The 13,917-nt window shown below is 38.4% G+C and overlaps 1 protein-coding gene across 6 annotated transcripts in view; it reads right to left on the bottom strand.

Annotated features, from left to right (window-relative positions):
- Positions 1–13,917, bottom strand: part of ZNF891 (zinc finger protein 891) — a 53,595-nt gene that overhangs the window by 38,029 nt on the left and 1,649 nt on the right. For 2 of the 6 annotated variants that reach the window (XM_044776157.1, XM_070515780.1), the window contains exons 2-3: positions 13,321–13,442; positions 1,010–1,071 (exon numbers count right to left, since the gene is read on the bottom strand). In XM_044776157.1, coding sequence (XP_044632092.1) covers positions 13,407–13,442 — 36 coding nt within the window. In that variant the 3' untranslated portion in view covers positions 1,010–1,071; positions 13,321–13,406. Of the gene's footprint in view, positions 1–1,009; positions 1,072–4,894; positions 7,085–13,320; positions 13,443–13,917 lie in introns of all 6 variants that reach the window. The other 4 variants (XM_044776159.2, XM_044776158.1, XM_070515778.1 and 1 more) reach the window with 3 other exon arrangements.

Here is a 13,917-nt window from a genome sequence, read left to right as displayed (position 1 = left end):
CACAAGTAAAAGAAGAAAATTATGACTCAGAAATAACCACTGGTGACATTTTGGTTTATATGCTTCCAGGATATTTTCAGTGCACACATATATATATATATTTACAATATATTTTTTAATAAAAACATGTTCACACTCTGATATTGTGTAATTGTATTTAAAAATCACACTATATTACATACATCCACATCAATAAATATATAATTACATTTTAATGACTGCATTATATTCTATTTTATGGACATACATAATTTTTAAAACCAATTAGCTATTATTATGAATTTAGGAATTTTCCAGTTTTTCATTACAGCATAAAACTGAGAAGACTATGTTACTCATACATGCTTGAATGCAGTTCTTTTATAAAAGCTCAGAAAAAATTGTTAGGTTAAAGGTTATGAATAGTCTCACTTCGGACACACATTGCTTACATGTCCCCCAGACAGGCTGTATTAATTTACGCTTCCATCAGAAGCCTAAAAGAACACTGCACCCTCACCAACACTGGGTCATTCCACTCCTTTTAATATAATATACAATGTAGCAACAAATGAACACTGACCACACAAAAGAAACTAACGGGCTTGTGCTGGGGAGTGGGAGAGGGAATGAGAGAGGGAGGGAATGTGAACAAACCTTAAGCTGCAGTTCTCTCAACAGTGTTAGTCTCTGCATGCCTGTCCTGGTAGAACACCTGCAATACTGAGCGTGACTCTAGTGCTTACAAAAAAATACTGACTCCATGCAATTTTTGCCTTATACAATCATTTAAAACCCAGCCCTTATTTTAAGTTAAGCCTACAATGAAATGCCAAGCAAAAAAGAAAAGGCACAAAATTTATTGAAAAACCTTAAACATTTAAATGAATACCTACTATGGGTCAAGTACTAGGAGTAAAACACTCAACAACTTAAAGTTCCCACCTTACAGTTTAGAAGATACATAATTAAACAGGCAATACTGTGAAAGTGTGAAAAGCGTTGTTAAAGCAGATATGGGATACAATACCTAAAGGATGCATACGCCAGGTTAAGGTCCAGAGAGTGAAGAGTAGCAGCAAGAGGTGTGGCCTGAAAGACAGTTAAGAGTTTGAACATGAAAGGTCTTGTAAAAAGATTTTATCTTAAAGGAGGAAAAAGGCAATGGAGAATTTAAAAGTCAAATGTAATATAATCAGCTTAGTACTCTCAATGGATCACCCTGGGAGCACTGTGGAGAACAGAGGAAAGGAAAGCAAGCTATATAAACAGTATCGTTCACTGCGTTATTGCTGCTTGTTACAAAACACCTGGAGAGGAAAATGGATGAAACAGGTTATGGTACATCCATATGATCAAACACTAAGCAGCTATTAAGAATGAAATAGAACTACATATGCTGACATAGAAAGATATGTTTAAAAAAAGATATGGAATGAAAGGTATGACAACTTTTATGAAAAGAAAACAGTATATTTGTATGTACACAGAACAAAGTCTGACAGAAGGTTCACTTGTCCAGTGTTAAATTTCTACGGCAGCAGAATCTGGGAATGAGGAAAGGCTTTCCCTTCTCTTGTGTAGGACAGAGGTTTACAGTTTTTTTCTCGCATGCGTTAGTTTTATAATTAAAAGCTACCAACAAGACGAATAAAAAATAATAGGAGGGTACTGTGGTAGCTGCATACAAAACATTGGAACAAAGTAAGATTTGAGTCAGGGAAACGAGTCATGAGGCCATTGCAGTAAAATCCAGGTGCAGTCCTCTGGGTGAGACTGAGAGTCCACAGCTGCTGGTGTGCCAAAATTAGTACATAAATTCCAATCCCCAACCAAGCAGAGCACAACCCCCCTTTCTGAGTACCACTTAAGATGATCCCCTCATGCAAGGACCACGTGCACTTGGGATCACTTTCCAGCTGGTGCCTGCTACTGCTATACCCTTGAGGGCTGCTAATCCTAACAGACCAAAGGAATACTTGCATCCACAGCATGACTGCAGGCTCTCCTTTCCAAGCCATACATGAATCGTATTAGACCCAAGTGTCCATCGTCTTCTTAGAACCTGCTGGGATTTCATCCATCCTCCCTCCAAATTGTTTTGACTGGTCACAGGCGAAAGTCTCAGCCAACCCCCAGCTCTGATCTTAGTTTCTCTCTCAGTACTGTCATCATGACAATCTTCTGTATTCCTCATGCCCCATCCAGACACCCCAAATTCCTGCCCTTCTGTAAACCGTTACCATGGTGCACTCTGAGATTCCCCTGAGTGACAAGCTCTTTGATGTCCTCGACAACTTCCCTAAACTTTCCCTTCATTGCCTCGCATTAACTTAAACTTGGCTATGCCCTGGAAAAAACCTACTTGACAACAATCATCAAAGAAGGGCTGTTTATTTCCACTCACACTGTGGCCCCCATGCTCTCCAGTATTGCTTCTAACAACCGCAGCCTCTCATAAAACCCCTGCTTTGAGGCTCCTTATCCCAGCTGGCATCCCACTCTCCGTCTTTCTTCCTTGTTGCGGTCTCTATTCCACTGGACCCTCCTTCCTACACTGTGCTGTTTGCTTTGCTTCCTCCCCACTAGAGGCCCACTGCTAACCAGACAGGACTTTCACATGCATGAGCATCTTCTTCACTAAAACCTCTGAGAGGTCGTTCATCCATTTTACTCTCAGCAGACAATCTTACCACAAAACTTCCAATCTCATGTCTATATTTTACTAGCTAGCAACAGGGGGAAGGGCTACTCTTGGCCAGGGAGGCTTGGGGGAGGAGTTGTCTAAGTGGACATGCTGCTACTCTAAGCAAAACTGGGGTTCTATTAGTTAAGGAGGAGGAGGAAATGTGTATCAGGTTAGCAACCAGCAGTGTCTGATCACTCGGCCAGAAAGCAGCTCTTAAGAAACCAAACAAACAGCACTGTATGGATCAGATGCTCTGGGGACAGCTCGATTAACTTACATATAAGGAAACAGGTAATTAAAACTAACCCATCCATTCCTCCTTTTCTTCTGAATGGTGGAAGCAGCCCTTCTTATAGCAAACATCAACCCTTCTATCTGTGTTCCAGGTACCTCTACCCCCTCCTCAAGAACATTATGGTATCGCCTGTACCTCTTCTAGGCCTGCATATTTAGCCTCTCCATACCGCATACATCACATTAGAATTTAAACATGTTCTAGTTCCTCATCGTTTTAAATATATTTTCCCTTGACCAAATCACTCTCCAGCTACTACGCTATCTTTCTCCTACTATTCAGACTTATCTATATTCAGTCTTTACTTCTTTGTGGTTTACTGATTCCTAAACTCATACCAACCTACCACCCATCCTCAACATGTCATTATCACCAACTAGGGTCAACAATAATCTTCACATTGCTAAATGATGTGTTCACTTTCCAAGACTTCATCTAATTTGACCTCACACAGCATTTAAAACAACTGACTTTACCTTCCTTCTCAAAACACGTTTGTCTCGGTTTGGTAAAACTCCAGTCTTTCTGGTTTTCCTCTTATCCACTAAGGTTCCTTGTTTTATCCTACTGTTAAATATAGGTGGTCTTCATGGTCAGTGGTAGACATTCTCTTTTCACACCATCCATTTTCCCTATGAAATCTCAGTCACCTCCACAAAGCCTATCTTACTGGTGTTGCTGAAATATGTATCTTTATCCCAGACACCTCCTCAGGTCCAGAACTGCATTATCGGCCTGTTCGTCTGGATGTCTCAGAATTCTGTATAAAGTTAACATTGCTAAAACTGCAACTACTACCTTCTTCTTCCATCATAGGCTCCTCCTTCCATATTTTGCTTTTTAACAAAACTAACCTGGTCAGCATCTGTAAGAGCAAGTAGCAAAATCTCAAGGGCTTCATTCAGCATTTAAAATTGGTAACTTCCCCTCTATCTGAAAACTCTCTCGGTTTCTAATACTGAAATGTTGGGATTTCCTTCTTGCTTCTCTGATCACCTGTTTTCAGTGACCTCAGCTCCATCATCTCCAACCTAAGCAAAAAAGTTCTGTCAACATTCCTCCCTATTCTATGTTCCTATCCAAATTTGTACATCCAACATAAAACATTTAACTCTACATACCTCTGTGGTCTTCTCCTTTTTCTTAGACAAGGTTACTAGATTGACTGTATTCATACACTGCTTTTAAAGAGGTCAATAAGCTTATTTTTCTCACATAAAAAGATATCCAGATGTAAGCAGTACAGTGCTGGTACAGCCATTTAAAGATGTCTCTGGGGAACCAGGATCTATTTTTTCTATAACATGCTAAGGCCACGGTTATCATTCTCCTGGTCACAAAATGGGTCCTTCAGTTTTAGAAATGGAAAATTCAGAGAGAGAATAGGGAAGGCAGAAAGGCAAAGTGCAAAACAGACAGAGAAAAAACCAGCTGAGTCACTTCCCAGTGATCTACTTTTGATTACTGGAGAATGAGATGTATGACTACACTGGGCTGCAAGGAGGCTGACAAGAGTTACATAACTAGACACATTGGTGCTGTGAGCTAAAAGACGGTTGTCAGTAGGGAAGCATGAGCTGGTTGTTCGATTGGCTACTAGCAATATCTGCCACACCAGGCCTGAAAGTAACTCTCAAGACAATACCAATAAAGTACTACTGTATAGTCCAGATACTCTGGACATAATGCAATTAACTTAGAAATCAATAATAAGAAGGTAACTGAAAATCTTACCCCACACATTAAAAACTGACAATTCTAAATAGCGATGGATGAAAAACATCAATAATTAGACAACATTTAGAATTAAACAAGATAAATTAACAGAGCTGACTGTGTTATGTAGCTATAAGAGACTATTTAGAAGACTATTTATAGCTTTAATGCTTATTTTAAAGAACAAAGACTAATACGATAAGCTTGGAGCCCACCTTAAGACAATGCAAAAAGCAATTCTACTTTCCCAACTCTTACAGGGTTTGTCTCTCAGTCAGAATTCTCTTGTGTGTAGTAAGTGAGGAATTCTGACGAAGGTTTTTCTGCATCGGTTACATTCATAGGATTTCTCTCCCATATGAGGGATGAGCAACCACTAAAAACTTTCCCAGAGTCACTGCCTTCATAGGGACTCTCTGATGTGTATTTTCTTGTGAGCTTTAAGTTGAGAGCTTGTGTTGAAGGCTTTTCCACAGTCACCGCACTCATGGAGTTTCTTCCCAGTGTGTATTCTCTTGTGCACTATAAGGTAAGAACTTGTGCCAAAGGATTTCCCACAGTGATTACACTCATAAGGTTTCTCTCCAGTGTGAGTTCTCACATGAGCCTTAAGAGACGTTTTTTGACTAAAAGCTTTTCCACATTGGTTACATTCATAGGGTTTCTCACCAGTGTGAGTTCTTACATGTCTCCTTAGGGTTGAGGAATCATGGACGACCTTCCCACATTCTTTGCATTCATATTGTTTCTCACCCTTGTGACTTCTCTTGTGCAAAGTAAGATAAGAAATCCTTTTAAAGGCTTTTCCACACTGATTGCACTCATAATGTTTCTCTGCAGAAAGAGTTCGCACATGCATTCTAAGGGATGAGCGACCACTAAAACCTTTCCCATAGTCACTGCATTTATAAAGATTCTCCCCAGTGTGTATTTTCCTGTGGACCTTAAGATGAGAGCTTGTGTAGAAGGCTTTTCCACAGTCACTGCACTCATGGAGTTTCTCCCCAGTGTGTATTCTCTTGTGCACTATAAGGTAAGAACTTGTGCCAAAGGATTTCCCACAATGATTACATTCATAAGGTTTCTCTCCAGTGTGAGTTCTCACATGAGCCTTAAGAGACGTTTTTTGACTAAAAGCTTTTCCACATTGGTTACATTCATAGGGTTTCTCACCAGTGTGAGTTCTTGCATGTCTCCTTAGGGTTGAGGAATCATGGAAGACTTTCCCACATTCTTTACATTCATATTGTTTCTCACTCTTGTGATTTCTCTTGTGCAAAATAAGATTAGAAATCCTTTTGAAGGCTTTTCCACACTGATTACATTCATGTTTCTCTCTAGTAGAAGTCTGCTCCTGTTGCTTACAGGATGAACGATGACAAAAGGTTTTGTTTTTATTACATTTGTAGGAATCCTCCACCACATGAAAATTGTTACATAGAGGAGGCAAATTATGTTTGAAGTGTATACCATGTTTGGAGCACGTGGACTCTTTTTGTGCTGTTCGAGTTCTTTCAAGATGCCACAGGGCACCATCATATTCATAACTTTCACAGAGCTTCTCACTTACAGAGTTTTTCTTATAATTGTTTAGCATCAAATTATGTTTTAAACACTCAATATCTAAGTAACATTTATGGCAATGTTTACTGGTGGAAACTCTCTTTGAAAAAACAAGTTTTGATCTAAGTTTAGAGTTTTCCTCTAATTCATGACAGTCACAGAGTCTCTCCTGAGATGCTGTTTTCTTTTGGCTAAATGTCACTTGCCTCAAACGTCCCTCTGGAATCTTGTGCTGTTTTCTGATCTTACAGCATTGCCAGTCTTCTCTGAATGTAGAGGACCAATCATCCACTGTGAATCTTATCATTTTCAATCCATTGGACAATTTGTCCCCCAAAATATTCTGCTTAGGAGTTGATTCTTTGGCTTTAAGTTGAATCTCCCAGTCTGAATAGGTGCCTTGGGGAATTCTCCTTTTTATAATTCTTATCTCTTCTTGACCCAACAGGGAGATCACAGTAGGCTTGCATAATTGATATTCCACTGAAATGAGATTTATATAGTTTTCCAACATCACATCTCTGTACATACTTCTCTGAGCAGAGTCGAGCATCAGCCACTCCTCCTGGGTGAACTCCACAGCCACATCTTTAAAGGTCACTGGTCCCTGTAACCACGTTGCCGGAAATCCAGCCCCCATCCTTTCCTCCTCAGATTTTCTCACACAGAAACAGGCAGAGTCCGGTGCAGGCAGAGACCATATGGGGGATAGGTCAGTGGCCATCATCTTGAGAGTCTGAAAGTAACAGCTGCCCACACAATAGGGTAGAGAGATCAGGATGTTTCTTTTCTTGCTTCTCTGATCCAATCAGGGCTGGGATGCATTTCACTGGGTGTCCTCCCTGCAGCCAAAGAGGCAGGTTCAGGTAAAAGAAGAAAGGTGGAAACAGGGCCCCACTGGATGCAAGGTAAAAAAAATTGTAGGCCCTCTCACTTACCTCCCAGAAACATCTGATCAGTATAAACTCTTTACTGGGATTTGTACTAACATGCAATATAGTCACCCTTGGCCCCCTTCTAGACTGTCAACTTGGTTATTTATATTGGCTTCTCCTGCAGACTGCTTCTCAGCCCTCGGTGGAAAGAGCATGCGTTATTAAAAAAATAAAAATTAAAAGCTAATGAGAACCAGTCAAAAAAGGCATGGTTGTTTAATTAAATTTCATGAATATTTTTCAACTTTTAAAGTTAATTTTTTGGAATGGAAAAGTAATTTTCCTGCTAAACACAAACGTTTTAAGAAAATTTATTTGTCCTATATGTAACTTCATGTTTACCTGAATAACATCACATATGATTACTAGGGCTGATAATTTGGCTGCTACCCTACTGAGGAATTTTATTGGAGTTATTAAAAGTAGATATGAGACTTTGAAACAAATGTTCATTTGATTACCTCCAATTTAATCTCTCTCCCCAAAGTCTATATTTCCTTATGATAACTTATTCCATCTAAACCTGGACAGGAATCAACAAAGAAGCATGAACAACGTTCCAAGCTTTGGGAGTGAGGCTTTAGCCATATTAACAATATTAGACGTCAATTTTTTTTTTTGCTTTTTCTCCCCAAACCCCCCCAGTACATAGTTGTGTATTTTTAGTTGTGGGTCCCTCTAGTTGTGGCATGTGGGATGCCGCCTCAACATGACCTAATGAGTGGTGCCATGTCCACGCCCAAGATCTGAACTAGTGAAACCCTGGGCCGCCAAAGCAGAGCGTGCAAATGTAACCACTAGGCCACAGGGCCGGCCCCAAATGTCAATTTTTTTATGGCTGAATAATTTTTACAATGGCTTTAATATAAATAGCTAAACAACTCAGTGTAGATACAAAAGGTGAATACCTGCATACTTTAAAGATTACAACAAATCATAGCATAATTTATTATGCTAATATTTTTACAAGTCTCACTTTTTGAAAATTAAATAACCTTCAAATGCAAGCATTCTACCTCAGTATTATACTTCAGTAGAGTTCAGTTTTGATGGACAAAATTATACAATTTTTATTTATTTATTTATTTCCAAGGAAGATTAGTCCTGAGTTAACATCTGCCAATCTTCCTCTTTTTTTCTGAGGAAGACTGGCCCTGAGCTAACATCCGTGCCCATCCTCCTCTACGTTATACGTGGGACGCCTACCACACATGGCTTGCCACGCGCTGCCATGTCCGCACCTGGGATCTGAACCAGCGAACCCCGGGCCACTGAAGCGGAACGTTCAAACTTAACCACTGTGCCACCGGGCTGGCCCCTACGATTTTTATTTAGACAAAGATCTTTGACAGGCGGATTGTATTCTGCCACTTTAGTATAAATCATATAGAAACAGATTTCTGTCTGATTTGCTCATTGCTGTATTCTGAGTACCTAGAACATTCCTCAGCACATGGCAGACACTCGACAAATATTTACTGAATAAACTGAATGAATCTATGGCAATTAAGGTTTTGTGGAGGAGCTACTTTTTCACATCCCTACGCTTCTTTCAGAAGGAAAACAAAATCAGAAAGTTAGACTTCCTCTTCAAAAGAAGGAAATGAGTTTGCTTTCTGGTTAGAGTTGTTAAGCTACGAACTGTATTATAGCATCATTCCTTCATTCCCCATAGGTTTTCTTTCTAGTTACAGAACTAATTACAAAAACTAAAAGACTTTACCAGACAACAGGAAAAGATATCTGAATAAATGGAGAGATCCACCATGCTCATGGATGGGAAGACTCAACATAATAAAGATTTCAAATTTTCTCGAATTAGAATTGCATTGGCAATTTCATTAATTTACACATCCAATAGAGATTTCTTGAAACATGACAATGTGATTTTAAAAGTTTTATAGAAAAATGAAGGCATATGAACAAGGCAGTTATTAAAACAATGATTTGCCCTATTATATTTCAAAACCCATTATAAATCTCTGGCAACTTAGAATGATAGTGGGGCAATAATAGAAAACAAAACAGACTAACTTCAGAAACAGATTCATGTGTAGCTAGACATTTAGCACATGATAAAGGCAGCATTTAAAATCAGTGGGAAAAGGATGAACTAGTCGTTAAACGGTATCAGGACAAACAGCTGTCTGTGAAAAACATAAACCCTACTTCACACATTCCCTTTCCCAGATGGATCAAAGACATAAATATCTAATAGGAATTTCAGAGGAGGATAGAAGGAATAGAAAAAAAGCAATATTAGAGATAATAGTTGTTTTTACCCCAAGCTGAAAGAAAGCTGTAAGTCCTTGATCTTCAAATGTATATACCACAAACCATGCTGATTTTTTTTTTTTGCTGAGGAACATTCGCCCTGAATTAATATCTGTGCCCATCTACCTCTATTTGTATGTGGACTGCTGCCACAGCATGGCTGCTGATGAGTGGTATAGGTCCATGCCCGGGAACTGAGCCCGGGCCAATGAATTGGAGTGTGCTGAACTTAACCACTAGGCCACGGGGCCGGCCCTGAATAGATTTTTAAAATCCACTGAACATAAACTGTAGAATGTCACAGATAATGAGTAAAATTTTAAAGTTACTGGGAAAAAAAAAAGCAAATTACCTACAAAGGAATACCAATCATACTGACTACAGACTTCTCAGCTGCAAAAGTAGACATCAAAAGACCACACAATATTTTTAAAGTATTAAAGGAAAACAATATCAACGTAGAATTTAATAGTGTGCTAAAGAGTGAGAGCAATATAAAAGACACTGATGTATTTCAAACCAACAACAGCATCCTGAAAGATGCTCATAATAAGACAAACACACTTGAAACAACATTGAGATATAATTTCTCTAAGGCACACTTTAAATTAAAAGAGAATTAAAATTGCATGAACCTTATTTGGACCATGAGTCAAAGAAATTGTTAAAAAAAAATAAGCATTTAGGAAATGGAAACTTTGAATACTGCCTAGATATTTGATATTAAGAAATTATTGCTAATTTTGTAGGTGTGATAATAATGTCCTGGTTATGATTTTTAAAGGAGTCCTTATCATTCAGAGACAAATTATGAAACATTTACAAGTAATACATCATGTCCAAGATCTGCTTCAAAATACAGTGATGAACACTATTTCGCTTTTCTATGTTATGAAATTTCATGATAAAAATTTAAAAATCATCAGAGAAGTATTTCATTTGCAAAACATAAGTAGGATGTTATAGGATTTTTTTAAGTCAAATCACACTATAAGAGGCCTCATGAAATTTAACATTAATATAACAAAAAGCTAAAATAGGTAAAAAGGCTTACAGTTGAGGAACTCTTCCAGAAAGCAGACCCCCTCCATCCAAATAAAGGAATGAGAGCTCAAAGGTAAGAAAGTTATATGATCAATTTCAAAGGTCCCACACTAGATTATTCAGAGTTCCAGAAAGAAAGAGAAAACGGGAAGAAGCAAGAATCAAATAAATACGGGAAAAATTCCTAAAAATAACAGAGTATCTAAGGACTGATCTATCAAAATGGGTAATTTCTTTAAAAGATTGGAACTAAATATATCACCATAAAATTTTTGAATACCGAAGATAAACTGATAAACCTAAATGTTCCAAGAGATGATAAATTGTTTATATACAAAAGAATAGTAACAGGCACAGAATAGGACTTATCAACAGTAACACTGCTCCAATTTCTATCTAGCTTTGCCAGCTTTCTGAGGGAAAATAATTTCCTATCCAGGACTTCTATACTAGGCCAAAATACCAGTCAAATATGAAGACAAAATAATTTCTACTCATACACAACCTTAATCTATGTAACTCATACAGACCCTTTTTCAGGAAAGTAATAAGATTATAATCCACTAAAAAGGGAACAAAAACAAATTTCCAGAGGCCAGCTCAGTGGCATAGTGGTTAAGTTCACATGCTCTGCTTTGGGGACCTGGGGTTCACAGGTTTGGATCCCAGGCGCAGACTTACACCACTCAAGCCCTGCTGTGCCAGCACCCCACGTACAAAATAGAGGAAGACTGGCCCAGATGTTAGCTCAGGGACCATCTTCCTCACAAGAAAACAAAAAAGAAGTTTCCAGGAAACAGGAGATCCAACACAGAGATGAGGTGAGGATAAAAGGAAGACTTAGTAGACCAGTGTGTGGCGCACCTAGAGAACGTCTAGACTGTAGGAAGATGGAAGGCTCCTGGAGACAGGTGTTCAAAAAAAAGAGAGAAATGGTAAGATTATATGACAGCTTTGACCTTGAAGAAAATGGAAGAAAGGCATCTTACATAGGTTTAAGGAAGACAAAGCAAATGAATAAAAAAAGGCATTAAAAACAAGAAAAGTAAAATTTGTACAAGAAAGAAACTTCTTATGGCTCAGCAGTAAACACTATTTATATAGTCATCACAATAAAAACACTAAACATGCATTTAACCAAAATTTGTGAGAAAACATTACAATACTTGCAATATAATTACATTTTGATTTAAGGATGTAGGAAGGAAGGCAAAGTGTAAGAGTCAAAATTCTTGTTTAACACAATAAGAAATTGAAAAATGTCTCAAATTAAACAATTAAATTAAAAGACTGAAGACAATTCAAAGCTAGAACTGCTTAAAAATTTGAAAGTGGATGCCACTGAGAAGAAACGGGGGCCTCCTGTTTTATTATGAGCCTTTTAACATATTAGACTTTCAAAAATGTATATACCATCTCTTGGAAAGTAAGTGTAACTATAGGACCAGGAACAGAATTTGCCTCCCCAAAATGTGTCTCTTTGGCTTGATTATTCTGAATGAGTTATCACCACAGATAATGCTAACTGTAGTAGACAGGATGGCATCTAGCAAGGGCCATTTTATCAAAAGATCTCTTTCGGGTCTCATTGTCTATACATGGCCCAGCAAACATTTGCTTTTCTCCATGTGAACTGTCTTCCTCCCCGTTGAAGACCTAAACCACAACGACCAACAGCCTCTTGTCTTTAGCTGAAGATGGTGTTTAAGGTGATGGCTTTGGCCACTCTGGCAAGTTACTCAGTTTTCCCGGGTCTCTCCCATGTATACATGTTATTAAACTTTGTTTTATTTTCTACTGTTATTCTGTCTCATGTCGATTTAATTCTTAGACCAGGAAGAAGGACTTAGAGGATAGAAGAATTGTCTTCCTCCCCTATAGCTGATAAATAAATGAAAAACAATAGGATACATTGGAGTATATGAGGAAGCCATCTGGTTTAAAACTAATTCAGCCTGACCATGTTTTTTCAGAACAGCTGACATGACCTGTGGAGCACACACTGTACATCTGCTTTAAACATTCAGGATGTCCCAAAGACAAGAATGATGCCCTTAAAGATAAAGATGTACCTTAGCCCATATCGGCATTCCTTAAGGACGAGCATCTCTTCCTAAAAACTAAAGATTAATTACTGACCTGCTGTGCTCACCTTGTGACCTCTGACCTGCTGTGCCAGCAAAGCAGTCTCATGACTACTGTGAAAGGGACATTCCTATTGTACATGATGTACGCTCTTTATTGCCAGATAGTACACAACCACTCTGTACACCTTACTTCTTTGGTGCCCCTCCTTCCTGGGGAAGGAAGGCCCTGGGCTACAGTCCTCAAACCTGGTTCATAATAAACTCACCCCAATTTTGATTTATAGATTGATTATGGATTATTTGTGGGACATGGCTATTTTCAACTGATGATTATTAAAAAACAACAGACACAGGAAAAGCTCTGAACACCTAGTAGAACTTACCCTTTCGTAAGGGAAACCTACATCTACATAAGAGAAATCGCCATTTGTAAGTGCCTTCCTCTCTGTGCCAGGAAGAGAAGGATGACTATAAATCTCCAGAAACTTTTATCAATGGAGAAAGCAATGACTTAAATCTGCATTAACAACTTCATCCTTGCTTACTGTGCTTTTCCTGGTAAGCTCCCATAACTGACTCCATTTTAACGACAGGATGTTAAGGCTATTTTTCAGGGCCAGCGAGCCAGCCAGGAGCGTGCACAGAAGAGAAAATTTTGATCTGCCAATCGAGCCTCACCCTGCCAGTGCTTCCGCATGCCAGCCTGCCCTCCCTGCTCCCTTCAGCCTCACCCCTTACCTTGGACGGGTGAAGCAGATTTGAGAGCCTGGACTGTGCAATAAAGTCCTTCTTCTTTCAAAGACTGGTGTCAGCTTCTGTGCACATCAGGAGGCGAGCCCTTGCTCGGTGACATGAATAAACTACAGGAAAAACAAATGAACTAAGCAATCAAATCAAGAAATAGAAAAACAGCAACAAAGTAAAAGAAAATTTAAAAATAGAGAGCAAAAGTTACTCTAACAGAAAACCAAAATACAAAGAGATAAGACAAAACCAAAATACAGATCACAAAAACAATCCAAACCTGCTTCTTTGAAAAGATTACTGTAGATGCATATATAGTAAGACTAATAAAGAAACAAGAGATGGTGGCCTAGATAAAAGACCCAAAAAAGGAAAAATAGCTACAATCATGACAGCAATTTTAAAACATCACGAAAAAGCAGTTATTTAAAAAGTCAGCAAAAAATTACTATACCAGAATAGTGTGAACAATTTTATGCCAACAAACTTGAAAATTCAGATAAGATTAACAATTTTCTAGAAAAATGTGTCCACAATTGACTCAGTAAAAGCTACAAAACCTAAATCAATCAACTACCACTAAAAAAGTTG

This window comes from Equus asinus, chromosome 8 (genome assembly GCF_041296235.1).
Source record: "Equus asinus isolate D_3611 breed Donkey chromosome 8, EquAss-T2T_v2, whole genome shotgun sequence".
NCBI classification, from domain to species: Eukaryota; Metazoa; Chordata; class Mammalia; order Perissodactyla; family Equidae; genus Equus; species Equus asinus.
The sequence above is the reverse complement of the archived record's forward strand: the minus strand, read 5'-3'. Positions and strand labels throughout refer to the sequence as shown.